Source organism: Watersipora subatra, chromosome 10 (genome assembly GCF_963576615.1).
Source record: "Watersipora subatra chromosome 10, tzWatSuba1.1, whole genome shotgun sequence".
In the NCBI taxonomy this organism is placed as follows: Eukaryota; Metazoa; Bryozoa; class Gymnolaemata; order Cheilostomatida; family Watersiporidae; genus Watersipora; species Watersipora subatra.
This window is the reverse complement of record NC_088717.1, coordinates 6,540,226-6,562,315: the sequence shown is the minus strand read 5'-3', so window position 1 is coordinate 6,562,315 and position 22,090 is coordinate 6,540,226. Positions and strand designations below refer to the sequence as shown.

Below are 22,090 nucleotides of genomic sequence, written 5' to 3'. Positions count from 1 at the left end.
TGGTGCCGGTGCCAAAACCAGATGGATCTGTGCGCATATGTGTTGATTTGTCTCACCTAAATCAATCAGTTAGGCGAGAGATTTATCCAACTGCTTGTGTCGATGACAGCCTGGCCAAACATGGACAGAGTAACGTTTTTTTCTCATCTGGATGCCAATTCTGGGTATCATCAAATCAACCTCACAAAACACTCTCGATTGCTGACCACCTTCCTTACACCGTCTTGTAGGTATGCATTCAACAGACTGCCATTTGGAATTTCATCCGCACCAGAAGTCTTTCAGCGATATATGAATGAACTGCTAAGTGATATCGAGTAGGTAATAATTCACATGGATGATATTCTGATACATGCTGCTACTAGGGAAATCCACGACGACCGTTTCAGGAAAGTTCTTGATCGTATCGCTCACTCAGGCATGACTCTTAATTGAAAAAAATGTCTATTCAGGCAGACATCGGTCAAATTTCTTGGACATACCATAGATGGGGAGGGCATACACCCTGACACCAAGAAGAACAAAGACATTTTAAAATTTCCTGAACCTCAGAACCAATCAGACATCAGACGCCTAAACGGTATGTTGAATCAGCTAATGAAGTTCATCCCTAATCTAGCAGAGCTCACGGCACCGATTTGTCAGTTACTCTGAGAGAACCGAGAGTGGGTCTGGAACACGGCCCAGCAGAACGCATTCGCAAGACTGAAAGGAATATTGGCTTCTGACAAAGTTCTTGCTCTGTATGACCCAAAACTCGAGACAGTACTTGTCACAGATGTGTGTAACAGCGGAGTAAGAGCGGCCTTGTTTCAGACCCAAACTGATGGTACACGTCGACCAGTCAGCTTTGCTTCAAGATACTTAACGGAGGTTGAAGGGAGATATGCAGTCATTGAGAAAGAGGCACTGGCAGTAGCGTGGGGCTGTGAATGATTCAATCAGTACTTTCACGGGCTAATGTTCACTGTAGAGGTAGACCACAAGCCTCTAGTCACGCTGCTCAATTCGAAGAATTTTGCGGATATGCCGGCCCGTGTTCTTCGATTTCGTCTTCATCTGATGAAGTACTCTCCCACAGTTACTTGTGTTCCAGGGTCGAAACACCATGTAGCAGACTATCGAGAACCAATGGAGCGCCAACTACTGTTAGCGAAGTGCAGTTCATTGATGAAGTGGAATACTTCAATAAGGTGTTCATACCAAAGCACTCATCTGTGAATCGCATACGGGATGCTCAAAATGATGACCCAATCCTGCGGAAGGTAATAGAATTCTGTCAACGTGGCTAGCCAGCCTACAAAAGTGAAAATCCATCACTTACACCTTATTTTGATCATTAATGTCATCTGACTGTAGATAAGGAAGTGTTGCTCTATGATGGGAGACTTGTGATACCTGGCGGTCTTCAGCTGGAGATGCTCAATCTTGTACATGAGGGCCATCAGGGCATAGCGAAATGTAGAGCGAGAGCAAGGAGAGATATATGGTGGCCAGGTATGAGTGGCGACATAGAAACGGTAGTTCGTCAATGCAACATCTGCCAACAAGTTCTTCCTACTCCAAGAGAGACACTGGCACCCAGTTCCTTCTATGATCGCCCATGGGAAAGACGGGAATTAGACGGGAAGGTCTACCTTTTGATTGTAGACTACTACAGCCTTTGGATTGAGGTTCATGAAACCACGAAGAACCAGACTTCAGCTACACAGTAACCATCCTAGACAAAGTCTTTGCGACACATGGGTTCCCAGACTATATAGTATCAGAAAATGGTCCTCAGTTTGCATCGCAAGGTTTTGAGTGATATGCAAGAGACAATTTTACACTCATTATCTCATCACCCTGCTATCCACGAGCTAACGGAGAGGCTGAACGCGCAGTTGGCACCATGAATTGCCTCATGGTTAAGACAGGGGACCTCTCCACATCTCTGCTGAATTATCGATCAACCCCTTTAGAGAATGGATCCTTTCCCTCACAGCTTCTGATGAGTCGACGCCTCAAAACGCGTATACCTTTTCCTTCCGGATCACCTTATGCCTGCTTTTGCCAATCAACAAGAGATTTGCAGCCGTGAGAAGGACAGACGAAAGTATGCAGCGGAGCATTACAATAAACGTCATCGTGCTAGAGACCTTCCAGAGGTGAAACTAGGTCAACAGGTATACATCCGGGATCAGAAAGCCACAGGAGTAGTCTTACGGCAGGTAGCTTTTCATTCCTACACTATAACCAATGAAGCAGACATCACAATACGTCGAAACAGATCAGCCCTCGTTCCAATGACAGCCCCCTCAGATGATCACACCAGTTAAACCACAGTGGAGACCAGTAGATATACTGGAAAAGGGGCAAGACATTCAGTCTCCGAACATTAATAGTAGACCGTGACGTGATCGCAAGCCACCTACATATCTTGTAAAAAACTACCAAACATCTTGCGAATAATCATAACATATATATCCTATGATGTACTTTTTGTACTGAGACAAATCCTACTGGTAATCATTTTCGTTGTATATTGTTATGTGTGGTTGTGGAGAAATTATGTTATGCATAACTAATCCAAATTTACACAAACATCAGTGTTGAATTTGCTTGTCACATTATTCTATTTTGACTATGTTTAGTTTGTGTACTTTTGCTTTGCTTGTGGGAACTAATTTAATTATTACTGGTTCAGGTACAAGTGAAAATGTTAAGCTATTGTAAGCAATGCTGATATTTACCAGTACAAGTTACTTCTTTATTCTATAAGTCAAACAATTAAAATACACGACTAATAAAATTCTAAAACAATAATATTAATGACAAAACAATTAGAATAGCTAATGAAAGTTACATCCTTACTCGAACGGTCGTCTATGCTTGTTGATCAGTCCTGTACAGCTGTTAGTTTCGACAGTCAAACGAGAGTCATGAGAGGCCATAGGTAGAGAGTGTCGGCAGTTGAGATAATGGCATAGAGGAGGCTCAGCTGGTGGAGGAGAAGGAGGCTCCATTGGTAGAGAAGAGAGAGAGGGGCTCATCAGCAGGCAGATGGGAAAGCGTCCAAGGAGGCCCTCAGGAAGAGAGAGAGAGAGCCAGAGCTCAAGCTAGAGCCGGAGATAGAGATATGGATAGAGATGCTGAGTCATTGGCGCTGTTCTCTTTTATAGATGTCTGGCGTGTGGAATGGTTAGCCTGTGGGTGTAGGTTGAGTGTTAAGGTTCAACGCTGTCTGTCAGGTGTATGAAGATATATTGTTTGCGTAAGTCTTCAGCTGCTCCACGTGATGTCAGCGTGTAGGGTGGAGCTCGTGACTTACTCCTGGTATCTAGGTCATGTTTGACAGGGGTGGCAGATCTATATGTGTGCACTCATTTGATTCGTCTCTAATGTTTCTCTGGTGGTTTTCTGGTGAAGGTGGTTGGTAGGTTTAATTGCTTCCACTTCCCTTTGGTGGTTTCCACAGGCAGTGCTGATGCAGTTTCCATGACTGATTTCTTCCAATTCGGAAGTTTCTAATTTTCTTTTGACGCTTTCAATTATTGGGTCTTTTGACATATTTTAGGTGTCTTGCTGCTTGTATGCATTATATGCTTATCCTGTGGTCTGGCTGCATTCCCTATTGGTATATTGTTTTCACAGTATTTCCATACAACAATATTCTATCTTTTGCCTTACACACTTTAAGTTGCATTTGTGGCCCATTTGTTGCTTGTTTCAAATCCCAAAAGAGGAGATGTAGTGGAACTGCCTGGCTTTACTTTAAGTGTTGTCATTCCTTGCTTATGTTACGTAGTTTTGTCCTTGACATCAGTGGTCATTCTGGACATAAGTTGACGCGATAAAATACGAATAAAACCGCAACTTTTCAATTCTACCTTTAGCCAAATGCAACAATACTACAATGTGTGCTGCCTTGCATACATGTTCAACAAAATATTGAAGGATCAAGTAATCATCAAATGATTACTTTTACTGATTTTCTAAAATCATTTGTTGATTATTACATGTACAGCATTTTTCTTCGTGTATCAACCTTTTTTTCTTAAAATGGTAAAAATAGCTACGCCAAATGTAGGGCAGCACCAAACCTACTAAAGACGTTCGAAAACTTTTAGTTTCGAACATAAAGGGCGCATGTGATCAAAGTTACATGTATACTATACGTACTACGCGCGTTGCTTCCAAGCTGCCACCGGTAGTCTATTAACGCCCCTAATACTGTAGCGTCATTTATTGGATATTAGGGTTATTAGCATGTGATAGCGCATTGCTGTACATTTTTATATATTTTCATGAAAATCTACACGTAATACCAAGATATCGGGCTAAGCTTGGCATGCAGATCGGGTTGTGAGAAAATCAAATATTCGGGAGTTAACGTATTTTTGCTACATTTTTCTTGAATAAAAGCAGCAAATGGAATCTGATAATCAAGAAGCAATTTTTTTGCGTCAGCAAAGTAAGCATAAGCTTTATTTGACGTGTTGATCATAACCAGTAAGATAAACTGTCGATGACTGTAGGAACAGCTACAACGAGTTATTGGTTAGGGTAAAGCTTAGATTTAGTACATACCTGCTAACTCTCACGCTTTGGGCGTGAGACTCACGTAATCACCCCAAAGAAAAAATGAAAATGCGTGAGATTTTTGCCCCAATTTCCACAATTTTATATATACTATCATTGATACATCAATTGCCCCAAAACCAAATCTCACGCATTGCCCCACTCTTGGGTTGGCAGGTCTGATTTAGTACCAGAAAGTATATATTTACTACAACCAAAGTCGCATGCGCTTAGCGAATGGACGCTTTTTTATCACTTCATGCAAAAATTTAATTTTTGTATCTTTTTACAAGCGCATGCATGTATATATTCGTTGTTCAATGAAACCAAAAAACAGACCGTCAGTAAATAAAATACCGAAGGACTGAATGAGATATGACGGTATGAGATATGAGATATGTTGTTTGTGCGTTATTTTGCTTACTGAGTCAAGGATCTAATCTGGGTCCTACAAATGCACGGTGAACATACAGTCAGTGTACGCAAATGGTATTAGGGGAGGGTGTGGGGCAGGTAGTTCATATATTTTTTGTTTTTGGCATGAATCCCATAGTTATTGGATTTTCTTACTCAAAATTGGCAGCTTAGTTTGCTTATATGTTGTTAATAACATGCTCTAACAAAAACTACAAGAGACTTTACGATTCATATCAAATTCACATTACATGGCCTGAAGTCAAGTCGCTCAACCTGCCCCAGAACTGGGGCAGGTTGAGCAATGCTAAGAGGCAGGTTGAGCAACTGATGTTGATAATACTAATGATTAGGTGAAGTTTATTGTGAAAGCTTTTGCAGAAATTACAATATTACAAGAAGCATAAAATGAAGTAAACAAAAATTAAACAATATCAGCTATGACATGAAACTCGAAAAGTTGAACAAAACATCAAACAATGTTGGAAACTTTTGGACAATATTGCAATTAAGCAGGTGCATTTGCGGATGGGAAGCCATTGTCACTGGATGTTAAACCCAGACAAGTCTACTTGGAACATTACCCTCGCTACCGATCTGGATGTACCGCCGACACTGACTGGGTCACCCAGCACCATGGTGATCGACTCGAGGTCGATATTATCCCGGTCTTCTGTTTCTGGGTATATAAATGAGGCTGCCGTCCCTTTTACCTTGTGCAAAAAGTTTATTTCATATTTATCTGCGTCGACAGCAAGCACCACCCCAGCATAATAAATTTTAGTTTTCCTTGCTATTTGATACTTCACAAGCACGTGAGAGCCTTTAGTCACGGAATTTGCAGTAACTATTGTCGGCATTTCTGTTTCGTTGTCATCGGCACTCTCAGAGTCGGTTGCAAGGACCATCTCATTCTCCAGCTGCATGGCGTAAGCATCTTCTTCATCTGACTCTGTGAGCTTTTTCTTTTTCCATGTTTTTTTTTTCCTTCTGCTTTTGGGCATTCTCTAATTCATTCTTCTCTGGTGTATCGGTGAGTATAGCACACTTAACTTTTCTGCGATTTGATGGCTTCCTTGCTTGGGCCTTTGGAAGAGGCAGGATTTGTTCTGGTGTAACTGAGATAATCGGTTTAGTTAGGATCGTGACTTTTTCAACTCCTGAAGTTTGAGCATGGAGGATGGAAATCACGGCTGAAGTACTAGTAGATGGTGTGCCAAGAGCTAAATTTATGGGAGTCGAGGGTGGCTCAACACCAGCAGAGTTTGGGTCTTCCATTGGTTGGTCGGTTACTTCCGCAGGCTGAAACTCGTCATCAGTAAAGATGTCTCTGTTGAAGGGGTATATCCCAGATGCTCTAAACCCAGCTTGTATATTCGCTGGCGTCATGCTCAAGACAAATGCTCTAGCTGCCAACTGGCCAACGTGATGTATTGAAACAAATGCTCCAGCGTTTGTTCTCATCCAGTCGTCGAGAGCACGGTAGTAATATGCTTTAAGTGGGCCATACACAGATCTATCAAGGGGCTACAGCTTGTGTGAGGTGTGCGGGGGTAAGGTGAGAAGAACAATTCCTGCATTTTTACAGATTTCAACCACCTTCAGTGATATATGAGAGGAGTGATTGTCTAGAATAAGTAGGATAGGATCGTCAACAGTGCAGTGAGTGTGACTAACGAGAAAGGGTAAATACTGCTCTGCAAAGATCTCTCCATTCATATAACCTGTCTTGACTGCCACACCTTTCGTACCAGGTGGTACTCCATTCAAGAAACTGTCCTTCATGTGAACTCTAGGAAAGATAAAAAATGGAGGAATGTGGTTTCCACTCGCGTTCACACAACAGCAAAGGGTGCTCAGCTTCCCCCTCTTCTGTGAAGAGGTGGCACCAACCTGTCTTTTTCCTTTGCTACTGACCACTCTCCTTGGTTTTTGGACCGTCGTCACCCCAGTCTCATCCAATGTGTATATCCTTTGAGGAGTGAATTTAAACCTGCAATTAGTTTTTCAGAAATATATTCTATAATAACTATAAATTTTGCAGTTGCTAGAACACTAGTAGTGGTGGCCGACATAACAAACAAACGTAAAATTGTCAAAAACATTTCCCTCACTTTGTGTTTCATTCTAGAAACCAATTACTTTGTAGATATAAAATCTTACCTGTCCAGTGCTGAGCCTAATTTTTCAAAAAATCCTTCCACTGCAGGTCTGTTGAATCCGGCTTGACGAGCTAAGGACGTCGCTTCAGGAGTTCTGATGGATAGAGCATTGCGACGCACAAAAGCTCGAAACCAATCGACACCTGCAAAATGACATACCTTATGATTGTAATATATGCATAGGGCAACTAAATAACATCAGACAGCGTAGGCCTGCGTAACACAACTACATGTATTAAGAAACTAGTAAGTCAAATGGAAACTCTGCTCTGCCTAACATTTTGATGAACACATGAATATCCTATTATAATATCACAGGCTACCTGCTTTCTGGTCTCTTGTCCAACTCTTTGGAACTGTCAGATTGTTTTGGGAAGCGAAGTCATATGCCAATTTCTGCGATTTTTCCTTGCTAAGGCCGTAGAATTTTGAATCAAGCAATTTGATGTGTTCGGCTAGCTGTTCTTCCTGCGCTGGGCTAAAAATCTGTTTAACTGCGGCACACTTTGCATATCCCACACTGTCTGTCTCTCCTTCCTTAGCTGAAGCTTTAATGTATCGGACTAATGTCATACGCTCGATGCCTTTTGTTTGGGAATCTTTCAAAACGGACATTCCATCTTGCACCAATTTAGCAGCAGATTTTAAGATGTCTGGTGATACAGCTTGTCGCTCTGTTTTTCTTTTGTAGTTGCGTACCATATTTAGTCTAAAACAGCACCAGAATTAATATAAAATTACAAACCATATCTTGTTAAAGCTAGTTAATAAATTGTTAGACAAGTGGGGTAGGTTGTGCAATTGCTCAACTTGCCCCATTTGGCCAGTGAACTACCTGCCCCACATGGCCAATTTCTAAAAAATTCTCCATATCCTAAAATCATTTAGTAGATAAGCAACAGGAAAATAGTGAAAAGAAATGCAGATAAAGTGCTTTTACATGGTTCAATTTATTTTAGCCTAAGATAAAATTGAAAGGAAAAACATCCTTGTGTATGCTCCTAGTAATATTTACTTTTTGACATGAAAATTACAAAAATTAATTTTTTCACTCACCATGTGCTTGGCTCTTTCCTCTCTTGACCTAAAATGGTGGCCAAATGACCTTTGATCTGAGGTAAGAACAGACAACTACAAAACATAATTAACATTCCCAGAAATTGGCATTGAACTACCTGCCCCATTGAACTACCTGCCCCACCTTCCCCTACAGTATTTTGATTGGAACACGAAGTGAACAGAAACGGAATGTGAATGAACCCGTAGCAACATTCTCTTCACAATATTCAGAAAGTGTCAGATATAGTATGAAAAGTAACAAAAAGCACACAAACAAGATGATTTGCTATCCAAACCACCGAACTTGTATACACATTAATTAAACATTCATGTTTAATGCTGACCACATTGCTCATGAGCAATGTGACAGTATTGCCACATTGCTCATGAGCAATGTGGCAATACTGTCAGCTTGTCATTACTAAGAGGACAAAGAAGTCTAGTGACAGCCAACTGGTGTTTAGAAATGTTTTCAGATATGAAATGTTATAAAATGTATTTTTTCTCTACACCATTACTTTGGATGAGTTGTTCATTTTGTTTCAATGTCGCCATCTAGGCATAGGGGAAACAGTCCCAACATCGACGAGTCCGAACCTAGACAAGTCCCAATCTCGACCGAGGTTGGTCCGAATCTAGACAAAGGTTGGTCCGAACATCGACAAAGGCTGATGCAGTTTTACGATAATTTAATCTTCAACAAATAATAAATGTCTTTTTGCAGTTCTATCCTCAATTCAAAAATAAAAATCAAAGCTACTCACTGAAGTTTAGATTTCAAATAAAACATTTTGCTAGCATAACAGTCAACCATATTTATGATTGTTACTTGTTTTAGCATTCGTTCTATATTTAGGTTGGGCAAAATATTGTTAGGCCTACATAAGCTGGGAAGTGCTGCATCAAATGGATCACAAGATATTTTTGCGCAAATAAATCTTTTACATATAAATCGCTCATTTACTATGAAAATAGTAGATGGTAAAATAGTAAAACTGCTGTCGAGATTGGACCAACCGTTGTCGATATACAAACTCGTCGAGTTTCAAACCAGTTGAGGTTCGGACTATAAACCAGGCATAGCATGCGTGTCTTTATAACTCCCCAATGTTTGACATGTGGATTTGGCTGTCAACTCGCTGTTCTTTGGTAGCTGTTATTGCATTATCTATTGCATAATGTTTCAGGTAAATTCCCTGCCATGTGCAAAAAACTGAAGTTTGAGTCTTTATCTCTCATCATTTTTTATATTCTGGTTCTATAGCTGTACACAACTTTTGTGCTAACGTAATCCTTATACTGTAAGTAAATATATACAGTCAAACATGGATAACTCGAACTTCACGGGACCGAGCAAAAGTGTTCGAATTATCAGAGCGTTCAAGTTATCAGAGCACTCACAAGTCCATGTATTTACTTATTTATTAGTAGATACATGTACATATACAAACTATAATATAAATCAAAAGCACAAATGGCTTGTTTCGAATTAAATGCTTCTAATGTAAAGTTTAAAATGTTTTTATCAAAAAGTATAGAGATTTTTCTATCACTTGAGATTGGTTCATTGTTTGAGGTGATGTTATTGCCAGGACGTTTTTTTAGATTGACATTGGCAAAACTTGATCGTTGTTGAAATGCTCAAAAGAAAAGACATTTTTTTCTTTTGGGGGTTTACCCACGATCAATTTTGCCGTTTTTTCCTGAAGTTTATGCAAAGATTACCTTACTTTACCTGGGATTCGTTAAGAGCAACACTCCGAGGCAGTTCAATTAGAGTTAAATATGTAGTGTAATATAGCAAAATGAATTATGTCTCAATTATTTAGGCATGTGAAATTACTGAAATCACTTACAATCTAAGTCTATCCATGCAAAATATTGTACAGTCATACTTCAACTTACGAGCTTAATGCGTTCCGAGACTGAGCTCGTATGTCAATTTACTCGCATGTTGGTGCAATTCATTTATATATAAAACAATTGAATATATATTGATTGGTTTCCATACTCTAAGAAATGCAAATAAAACACTCAAAACAAGATATTGTAACAGAAAGAACATGTTGGTTATTGTCCTTACGTACTATATGCTTTCAAAGGCAACAAATAAAAAATAATGCAAGGAAATGTGATTAATTAAAATGTAAAGTTAAATACATAAAATGGTAGTTAACACTCGCATTTGCCAGGGAGGGAGATATAAGTTATCCTTCGTTACAACAGTTGACTTTGATAAAATTGGATTTTATCAAAGTGTTAAAAGACAAACTTAGAAGCAAACCTAAAAGCAAACTTTCATTTTCAACTAAACGTAATTAAAATTTCTTCGGCGTTCATAGTTTGAAGTTTCTCGCTGGTTAGCGAGAAATTTTTCCTTTTTTTTCGCTTTCACGACTAGCCGGCCGTTTTAAGATAAACCTATCTAAGGACGTTTGCCTTTGTCGCCCTTGCAACATGTTGCGATTAGGACGAACACAGGTGTCGTCACAAATGGTTAATGCACGACCACTAGCCAACTTGTCCGAATGTCTATTAAACAGTTTGGATAGATAGCACCGGCCTTTTCACATAGCATCGTTTAAGTTACGCTGTCACCGGCCAATTGTTTGTCCAATGCCATCAGCGGTCGTGAAGATCGCTGCACCGTTTAGAAACTATGGTTAGAAACTAAATGCCCTGAATATAATCCTTCTGTTCGATAATTATGAATGTATTTCTGTCATATGGCCGAGCTAGCTCAATCACGCATATACATTTCGCATAATTTTCAATATTTTTCCGTTTAATATCGACTGTTATCATTTGCTTTTTCTTTGTATTATCTTTCATTTTACTGGCAAACTTTCGGTCTACGCACAGTACTTTTAATTCACATAATTCTGCACAGAAAATCGTGCACAAAAAACACGATACAACAGTATAACCTGAGCAGTTGAAAAATACAGAGTGATGCTGTTCTCATAAAACACCTCCGGCATACTTGGCAACTGACTCAAGTGCTCGTATCTCAAACATGGCTCGTATGTTAGTGCTAAAACTTGCTTGAAAGCTGGCTCGTATCTCAAGTTTCTCGTACGTTGGAGCACTCGTAAGTTGAAGTATTACTGTAGTAGATTTTACCGGAAGTTATTTTCTCACGGCTATCACATTTTCGTCATCACCACTTAGGTATGCAGCTCACGGTATATGAGCTATGTTCATTAAAAACAATCTCATGACTGAGTCGACCTACAAGACTTGGTACGACTTGAGCTAACAATAATTAACTCTAGTTGACCCTGGCCAGCTGATTTCAAACTTACTCCAATTGACCCTAATTGATTTCAGCCTGACTTGACTGATGGCTACAGCTTTTATAAATATATAACTTTATATCCATAGTTTTTTTCAATATAGCTTAGTTTTTACATAGTTTTAAATATTGCATTTGTTTTGTTTATTGCTGCACGTAATTACTTGAATCATGTCTTTAAGTTTTTAAGCTGTGGCCCAAATTAAATGAAATACAACATGTTCTTATGAAAATATTTGTTTCAACATTTGAAGGAAACATCAAAGTTGATTGATTTAGTTTGCGAGTTTGAATGTATAGTTATCACAATGCTTTGCATGAAAGTTTACTATCAAGTTAGAGTAGGAATAAAAAAGATCACAGATGAAGTTAATATAGTACAATATGCTGCAATCTAAGTTGAAATATTTTACATGATTTTTGACTGACATAAAAAAGTTCTAGTATTATACTAAGCTCTATAATAAGATGTCATATTGTAAAGCATATCATTTGTATAGCAGTGTAATAAGTCACTACATGGTTGTGAATAGACTTCAATGAAATTTTCTTTTTAATGGTACCATTCTTTATTCCGAAAGAAAGTAGGTTAGTGTGAAAGTTAACCCAGGCCAACTATGTATTGGTTAGCTGAAAACTCACCGATTATGTTACATGTTAAAAGTGACCCTCTTTTCTTAAATGATTCTTTGTAATGAAATATTTGATAAGGCTTGAGTGAGGAGGCTGGACTAAACAGCCCGGAAATCAGTTGAAGCAGCAGAAGAAGAGGATGTAAATCCATATACATTCCACACGATGAAGAGATATATTCAAATTTAAAATGAATATATCAAATTTTTGAAGCTGTGTGGTTTCTCTTCTCTTTGATCTGTCAAACTCAAATTAATCTTAACATCTCTTCCTATTTTACTGTTTTTTGGCAGGCTTCTTCTTTTGTCTGCTAGCGCCTCTTTAGAAAAATCAATTTCCGGGTTTAAGCCTGGTTCACTGTGGTTTCCATTTACACACAAAACTAGCAAGAAATGGATGGAACGTGTATAGATGTGTGATACTTAACAAATATGTCCTGCTTGATCAATGTGAACCGTAGTAGCATGTGGTTATACAATGTGAACCAGGCTTTGCGCTGTTGCTAATAGAGTGTAGTATCATGGGATATAATAACATAGCTTACATTCCTGGCATCCTAACATATGCAACAAACTGGTCAGGTGATGCGATGCCTTTCTTTAGGGGATGTTCATCAGGTTTCGTCCGTAAGACAAGCTATCAATCGATTTGTTATTTCTTTTTGTGTTTTACATATATAAAAAGAATTTTATTTGACTCAAAATTTTGAGTAAAACCAAATAATGTGGTTGAAAAAGCAAGGAAAGATCCTGACAACAGAAATGGTTGTCAAACCTTGAGTTAAAAAAAGTTGATGTTGCTGAAAATAGTGTTGACTACTTTATTTCCTCTCTGTTACTGTAGTCCTGCTAATGCTTGCTCTGAAGAGATATCGACCTTAACCAAAATATTATTTTGTTTTCACGTTAGATTGAAACCTTTAATACTTTGTGCAAGATTTCCGACTGATTAATTAAGAAACATTCAGATGGTTTGGCTATTTCGATTTTAAAAAATTTGACCTTTCAAAAACTTGAGTATTTTTATGCTTATAAATAATATGTAGTGCATGGTCATTTTTCCATCGACCAACCATATTTCCAAGGTCCTAGCAATAGGCATACAGTCTAATCCGAACGAGTGAGATGCTATTGTTGAGTGATCACTTTTGAGTGCTTATAATGATTCAAATAAATTTCAAATATAGTTTTTCCTATATTTGGTCAAGGTAATAAACTAAATTTATCTAAGCATTTTTATATTAATCTCGTCTATAACTATCAAATAAATAACTGTCATATCAACTGTTTTTGTTATTTCCATAGATCAATTTCACTGCTGTACTGTATAATTCGTACATGATAATGCAACCACTAAAATATTTTGCTACATAAAGAAGCCGATTAAGAAATATAGATGGCTGAACAAGCTAGCAGGTTTATAAATAAAAGAATGGGAGACAAAAATACTGATAAGTGGGACACTCATAAACAGGCAGACAAGTTAACAAAAAATAGATTGAGAGATTTGTCAAGTATGAATTCTAAAATGCTTGATCACGCTTTCATTTAAAAGAGCTGCTGAACACTTACACAAGGTTTTTGGTATCATGTTTTTGAAAATAAAAAATGGTGGTATCATGCGCTGTTTAATATTATTCAAACACTGTAAAACCAAACTTTGTGAATAAAAGCTTTGTACCTACCTATATACCATTTGAGCCAAAACTCGTATGTTAAAACCCTCTTTGTATGTTAAGACAAATATTTACCAAAATATTATTTCGTATGTTATAAAATTGTAATGATCAAAGTCGAAATTTGACTGTTTCCTTGCAATATTTGGTGTGGAGACCTCGTTACATATAGCCATGTATATCACTCGACACCGACACATATTAACATGTACTTTGAAGTATCACTCGACACTGACACTTATTAACATGTAACACTGGATATTGTTCATACCTACTTTTTATACAACTGGTCGCTCTTAACACACTTCTATAGTCTTAGAAACAACTAAATTTTACATATTCTGTGTAAAATTACTGTAGCAAAAACAGCGGAGATTTGATAACACTCTGAGATTGATTGAAAAAGGAATATAGTCACCTTTGTAAAAATGCTTTAAAAACAATATAAGTACAATGATGATGAGTTACAAAAAAGCGTTCCTTGTTCATGTTACATTTTATTCATACACACACAGTTCTTCAAATGTCGCTGCCAATTTAATTCATAAATACATGTACATTTGTAGATATATGTAAATCGTACTTAGTCATGCATGTCTACTAGTAAATTATTGAATACTAACCAATGTGTTTGTGCACAATATATTGTTATTTCAGGTTCATGATTAGATTATATCTGTGTATCTACCTATCTGTGTATCTACCAAGGCTTTTAGAATTTCAGGTTCATGATTAGATTATATCTGTGTATCTAGCAAGGCTTTTAGAATTTCAGGTTCATGATTAGATTATATCTGTGTATCTACCAAGGCTTTTAGAATTTCAGGTTCATGATTAGATTATATCTGTGTATCTACCAAGGCTTTTAGAATTTCAGGTTCATGATTAGATTATATTTGTGTATCTACCAAGGCTTTTAGAATTTCAGGTTCATGATTAGATTATATCTGTGTATCTACCAAGGCTTTAAGAATTTCTTACAATAGTAGTAGCAAGTGACAAGTTTTTGCATTCAGGTAATTTGACTCTGTTTAAAATACACACATGTTATAAGTGCTTTCCACAAAACAAAGACAGCATTTACTGATTCAAGTAAATTGACCATCGTATTCCTTGATTAGATCAACTCTACAATTCACCGATTATGTCTTTACTACTGTTTTTAACCTTGAGGTTTACTAATTGTAAAATATACTTGGAGGCCTCTGACTGTGTTGTTTTTTGTTCTCAAACCACTTGGTTTTACTCTGATCTTGTCTTGGGTTTTAGATGTTTAAAAATAAGTTACTTTGTTGATTTTAAGTGGCCATTTTTTACAGTTGAAAAGTTGAGTAGCCTTCTGCATGACTATCAGGAAAAGTACCCTCCGTTGTCGGAGGAAGATCGGAAGAATGTACCGAGTCTGGTGACTCCACCTTGGCATGTTGACCCCAAGTATGGATCCTTCCTTTCACTTTCATTTGACTTTACACTTCCTGTAGACTTTTTTACGTTCTCGTAGCTAGCCTGTGTACCGTACCCTCTTACCTCTTTTTAATTTTCGTTGGTGTGTATTGAAATGACTTGGTTAGTTACATATAATAATCATGGGTCTATAACGCTGTTTATCAGCTCATATCAGTATTAGTGTTATATTATTATTTATTTTAAAAGAACACTGCGTCAGCATTCTTACTACATGAGCAGTATTCAATACAAAAGTAATGGTGAGTTGACGGTCAGACTGTGGCATGTATGTACAGTATAAGATAAGTAATGTTAGTTTATCCAAAAATACATTATTGTGATCTACAACAATATGCGTAGCTTCATCCACATCCCATCATTCTGTATTACTTTAATGTAATTTGAAAATTTTTGTTTCCTTTAAAAATTGTGAAATAAATACAAAGTCAGCTCCGAATTAGTATGTAAAACAACTGCGGTTATTTCAAATGTAAAAATGTTTCAGAGCTACTAGAGTGAAACAATTTGTGAGCTTGAATGAGTAATTTATACTTACAAAGTTTATCTACAGTTAAGATATCTAAATCGACAAATAGGTCTTTCGTTAAAAACCCGAAAGGCTTAAGGTTAATTATACGCAACAATTTCTTTTGAAATATGATTAATCTTTTTAGATGTATCTTCGGTGCATTCCACACGTTTCAATTGAGTAACACAATTTTGAATGAATAAATGAATAATAGAGCATAACTAAAATTCTTTTTTGAGACGTACCCACTCAAACCATGAAAAATTGTTGAGAATTTCTGGTCGAAAAGCCAATAAAAGTTTACGAATGTGTTCAAGTTCCAGCTCAAGTTTTTATCAATTGTGATTCCAAAAAATTTGACTTCATCTACTGCTTTAATTGGCATGTTATTTAAAGCGATATTCAGATTGAAAGTTGATTTGTTTTGATAGGTTTTAAAAATGGTGTAATACGTTTTTTCTGTGTTGATAGTTAATTTGTTATTGTGGCACCAAACACTTAGTTTATTCAGATCAAAGATCACTATGAATAGTCTCATTCAAGTTTTTCGAACTCGAAGAACAAAGTTGTATCATCAGCATGAATAATCAGAATGTTGGTTGTATTATGATGGATAAGGAATAATCCTCAAACACTATTTTAGGCTTGTCTCGCCTTTGCTGGTTGAGTACGAGGCATCCGTCACACGTCTCACTACAGAGCTGGACAAGTATAAGGTAGGAAGGCTAATGCAATAATTACACTTTATATATGCTCTGTTTGGTTATGTATGACTGCTTGCACTCGGTTACCTGTGTCAGCTTCTATAGTAACTAGTATGCTTGTGAGTCTTGTTCACCGTGAGAGATCATCATGAGTAATCGATATGTGAGTAATTGTCCTTGGGAGTGGTAAGGTAAAAAATTGGTGTTGTGGTAGCGCAGTTGTCTGTTGATCTGATGCCCTGGGTTCATTTTCTGTGCGAAGCAATTCATTTTTCTAACACTTTTAACGTACGGCCACACATAATGAATTATTCGTTAATCTGACCGAATTCATGAAATTCACAGATTTTTTTCAGCCGAATATCACAGAATTATCTGAGCTGTGCATGCACACTGAATTTGTCGGCGAAACACTTTTAATTGGCTAAACAATTTTTATTTTAGCAAGCACGATTTTAGCAGCTTTTGCAGTTGGTATATTCCAAGGCACGTACCACGACACACAATAAAAGTACGAGTACAATTCAACATAATAGACACGATGAAACTGCTTAAGTTGCGCTATTGTTGGTTAGCGAGCACAATTCACACAGCTTTTAAAATTTACGTAGTCCGAAGCACATAAAGCAACACGCAAGAAAAATATCACGGCAATTCGCCATAGTTAATATGATGCAACTGACTTGATTGCGCTAAAGATGGCAACTCTTTCTACCACAAAACTTTTGCTGCTAAAAAGAAAATTATTATTATTAAAAAAGAAACGATTTGTAGCCATAATGTCCGAATGATAAAAACCAACAATAGCGCAATCTAAGCAGTTGCATCGTGTGTGCTATGTTGAATTGCTCTTATACTTTTATTGTGTGTCGTCATACGTGTCTTGGACTATACTAATTGCAAAAGCTGCTAGAATTGTGCTCGCTAATAACTTGTTTAACCAATTGAAAGCGTTTCGTCGATGAATTCGGTGTGCATGCATAGCTCAGACAATTCTGTTCATTTCGTGATTTCGGTCAGATTGAACGAATAATTCATTACATGTTGCCAGACCATTAGCGTGGCTTTGCACAGACTGACGGACACTATTCTTATTATAGTAAAGATTCCTAAGTTATTCTGAGCATATCGTTTTGGTCTTTAGGCCCGATAGTCCACTTGGGCTATATTGCTATGGTAACAGAATTGTCTATGTTTTAAATTTTACTACGTCAAAATCTGAATAGCTCTGGTTCTTTTACAGCACCAATACAAGTCACTACAGAAGGAAGTCGATCAACTGATCAGCGAGAATGACAGGCTAACTACCCAACTGCAGCAGACATTGGAGGACAGGCTACCCACCCTTTCTGCTGCAACTTTACCCATTGATTCTGAGCTAACTGCAATTGATAATCTACAGGCCCAACTATCCCTTGTATCCCAGGTATGCAGTAACTAACCACTGTAACACTCAGGCTAGTGAGTGCGTTACTTTATGTTTATAACTTCACGCTTACGAAATAAATTGCTTTTGCTGTTCGAGTTGCTGGCTGTTTAAACACTGAGCATGCTGGCATGGCATAGTTTCACAAACCATCCAGCAACAAGGTTTTTATAATCTTAATGCTAAATCTAAATTTGGGTTTGTCTCCCTTGTTTCTGCTTACCTGTAATGGTAAGTTGAAATGCTGCCTGTTGCACATGTACAGTTGCTTGTGCCAGTGACTATATAAGCTTAAGGAGTAAAAGTTTGAAAAATTGAACCGGGTTCATATTTCCAGTGTAGTTAAATGGTATGATGTGTAGTGATGGTACACTCAAATGTTTGTTTTTGTTGGTTCATGATATTTAACATAGTTCTGTTTGAATAATCTTAGGAATGGAGCATATTCTGGCAGATAAGTTTACATTTGAGGCGTCAAAAGATACATTAAATTATGGCAAGTTGTCTTATATGCAAAAACTTACCAACTCTTACCAGTACTTGAGAAAATGTCTGCTCTTCGTGTCTCTTTTGTGTTGACCTTGGCCTCGTGTTAATGTTACAAACGCAATGTAAGAACTGTAAGAAGTGTAACGTCAATGTTATGTTTTCTTATGGTGAAATGGCCATAAAAAAATTTATAGGTTTTTTTAAACAGTAGGTAGGATAAGTGAAAATCAGCATTTTTCAATGTGAACTCTACTATTTTAATAAAACTTAGACAGCCACGTGAAGTTTTAGAAAATATTTGACAAGTCAGTCATATGTTGGTTTACTTGAGGGGTAGGAGCTGAAAATCATAAAATTTGAGGTGAAACTGGGTTTTCTATAGGTTTGTTTATTCCCCAAACGCGAGGTATACTTATCGCTTACCTTTGACGTATTACTATAGCGCTGTAACTTAACCTGTATTGGTAGACAGTGGAGAGAAGAATTCAATTTCTTTACCTATCTGTACTTATGTTTGGTTTACACATGAACAATTTTCAACAAAACATTAGTTTCATCTGGGCGGTGGCACCTCACCAAATTTTCTCTGGGCGTTTTGTTCTGCTAATGATAATCCAGGCTATATTCTGGCCTGAGCATTAGTACTTTTTCTAAGTAATTCACCAGTAGCATAGATCTATCTTCATTCAAACAGAAGTTAACAGCAAAGCTAGTACTGCCCAATCATATTGACCATCTCCGTTAACGATTCTATGAAACCTAACATTGTTTGATTGCCATGAAACTTTAATGAATTCATTATTTTGTTTCAAATGACTCTATACAAGGTTTCCTCCTGGGTTTAGTTTGAGATTCATCCTATCCTGAATTATGGCATTAGGGGATTAGGATGCATAGCAAAGCTACTACCCTTTTAACAATTCTACTCTTGTTTAAAGTTTCACTATCTTAGCCTTGGATATGTGAAGAGGTAACGTGTTGTTAGTAACAAAGTGTTTAAGCTATCCTAGTTGACAGCCTGTTATAGCTATGACAATAAAGCCTTGTTACATCCCTCATACACCCCTAAGCTTCCAACTTGTAGAATGTCTGTGCTTTTTTGCTGTCAAGGCAATTTTAATGTACGTGTACACACTTCAAGGTGTTGTTGTATCATTAGCTCGGTTTTTTTCTGTATGGCTGCTACAGGGTCACTGACGTCCACAATCTAGATTTGTGCTATAAATTTGACCTTTCCTTAGTCATGGAAATGACATTAACTACCTCCCCTGCCGCCTTTCCTCATTCTTATGGACTTTCATCTTAGCTTTTTTGGTCTTAATCTGCATCTCTGTTATATTATGGCACCTTACATCTAGTGTTAATGATGAGTGTTTCTATATCGTCCTGAAGGAGAAAGATGCACTTAATGACCTCCTGAGAGGCTCACAAAGGGAAGTAGTTAGACTGGAGGAAGAACTCTCAGAGTTGAGGCAGACAAATATATCCAACAGTCACTGGCAGCATTTGCAGTCTCAGCATCAGCAGGTATTTGTACTTGTTTCATTGTGCATATTAGATGTAATCTGTTCTCTCTGTTGCGCTGTCACTATTTCTAGCTATATATCTCTCTCTCACTCTCTCTTTTATTGTACAGTACTATGGTTTCTGTACCCCTCCATACGATTTTTCACCAAAATTGTATCCTGAAGGTGCTCTGTAGTCTGTTTTCACTGCTACAGTGTCATGCACCATCTTATATTCTCAGCATCATTTTTCAAATATTTTATATGATTGTCACAGGTTCTACATTGTTTGGATTGTTTTACATTGTCTCGTGTACGATGATGCAATAATAGAAATGACGATCTCCGACCTATTAAGTGAACAATTACACACTATCCTGTCAAACAAAATTTTTGTCATTTATTCTCTTGGTTTTATCACAATTCATGGCTGCTTTTACAAACAGGTGAGGGCTGTTTAAATTGTTCTGTCTAAAACAAGCTGTAAAAGATTAGGCATGTAAATCGTTCATCTCTGGGAGGCTCAAATAAGAATTTATGATGATGCAAGAAGGCCTCTATTATAGAAGATATTCAACTTTCCAGCTTGTAAATTTGTTTTTAGACAAAAGCCAAATTTAGCCAAACAATCACCGAGTTGAATCACGAGCTAAGGCTAGCACGAGAAGAGGCCCGTAGGTGCAGGAATGAGACTGAGATGAGTGAGCAGAAGTTGCTGGACTACAAAAGGAGTTTGTCTCATATAAAGGATGATCATGCGATGCAGGTTAGGAGTTTCACTCCGTTAAGTCATTTCTGTTGCATGGTATATTGAAACTACCTCAAAATGCTAGAGAAGCATGAAACTGAATAAAGGATACAACAAGATTGTTATCAGCAATTTTTTTAACTATCGCCTCGCTATTTAGAATACATATATTTCTTGTCATGATATAATACTTTTAAGATATACGTGTTATGATACTTATGATATACTTTTAATACATGTTATGATATTTTATGCTGTTTTTCGTGTCTGTTAGTTAAGGTATGAGAGAAGTTATTGTTGACGCGAGAGGTCAATGTTTCAGTTGCAATAATGAATAGCTTTTGTTTTTTAGGAAAGATCTAAACTGATTAGCGCCCAGGAAACGATACGGGGTGTAGAGTTGCAATTAGAAGCGAAGAGCAAGGAACTGGCTGATGTGAACATGGATGTCGACACACTCAATGACTTAGTTGATAGTCAACTTGATCAGATCAAGAAACTTTCAAAGATCTGGTTAGAAACCAAAGTTGTTCTTTCACTTTCTTTTAGTAATAATCGATATAGTACTTTATTCTTCTGTAAATGGTGAGACAGGTTGCGTTTTGAATGGATATTATGGAGTATTGCAAAGTGTCTGGTTGCTTTCGCTATGGAGGCTGTGATCATTGGCTGTTGCTATGCAAGGCGCGTTTTTCACTTGTTGCTGTGGAAAGTGTGACTCTCACTTGCTGTTATGGAGGAGATTACTTTCACTGGCTGTTACGGAGGAGGTTACTGCCACTTGTTGTTACGGAGGAGGTAACTGCCATTTGTTGTGATGGAGGTGGTGACTGCCACTTGTTGTTATGGAGGAGGTTACTGTTACTTGTTGTTATGGAGGAGGTTACTGCCACTTGTTGTTATGGAGGAAATTACTGCCACTTGTTGTTATGGAGAAGGTTACTGTTACTTGTTGTTACGGAGGAGGTAACTGCCACTTGTTGTTATGGAGGAGGTTACCGTCACTTGTTGTTGTGGAGGAGGTTACTGCCACTTGTTGTTATGGAAGAGGTGACTGCCACTTGTTATTATGGAGGAGGTTACTGCCACTTGTTGTTATGGAGGAGGTAAATGCCACTTGTTGTTATGGAGGAGGTTACTGCCACTTGTTGTTATAGAGGAGGTAACTGCCACTTGTTGTTATGGAAGAGGTTACCGTCACTTGTTGTTATGGAGGAGGTTACTGCCACTTGTTGTTATGGAAGAGGTGACTGCCACTTGTTGTTATGGAGGAGGTTACTGCCACTTGTTGTTATGGAGGAGGTAACTGCCGCTTGTTGTTATGGAGAAGGTTACTGCCACTTGTTGTTATGGAGGAGGTTACTGCCACTTGTTGTTATGGAGGAGGTAACTGCCACTTGTTGTTATGGAGGAGGTTACTGCCACTTGTTATTATGAAGGAGGTT

At 37.7% G+C, this 22,090-nt stretch overlaps 1 protein-coding gene across 1 annotated transcript in view; it reads left to right on the top strand.

Moving 5' to 3' along the window:
- Positions 1-4,347: 4,347 nt before the first annotated feature.
- Positions 4,348-22,090, top strand: part of LOC137406043 (sodium channel and clathrin linker 1-like) — a 28,316-nt gene continuing 10,573 nt past the window's right edge. Inside the window, exons 1-7 of the mRNA XM_068092562.1 lie at positions 4,348-4,453; positions 15,118-15,232; positions 16,417-16,489; positions 17,721-17,903; positions 19,785-19,919; positions 20,502-20,663; positions 20,998-21,158. Coding sequence (XP_067948663.1) covers positions 4,411-4,453; positions 15,118-15,232; positions 16,417-16,489; positions 17,721-17,903; positions 19,785-19,919; positions 20,502-20,663; positions 20,998-21,158 — 872 coding nt within the window. The 5' untranslated portion in view covers positions 4,348-4,410. The remainder of the gene's footprint in view (positions 4,454-15,117; positions 15,233-16,416; positions 16,490-17,720; positions 17,904-19,784; positions 19,920-20,501; positions 20,664-20,997; positions 21,159-22,090) is intronic.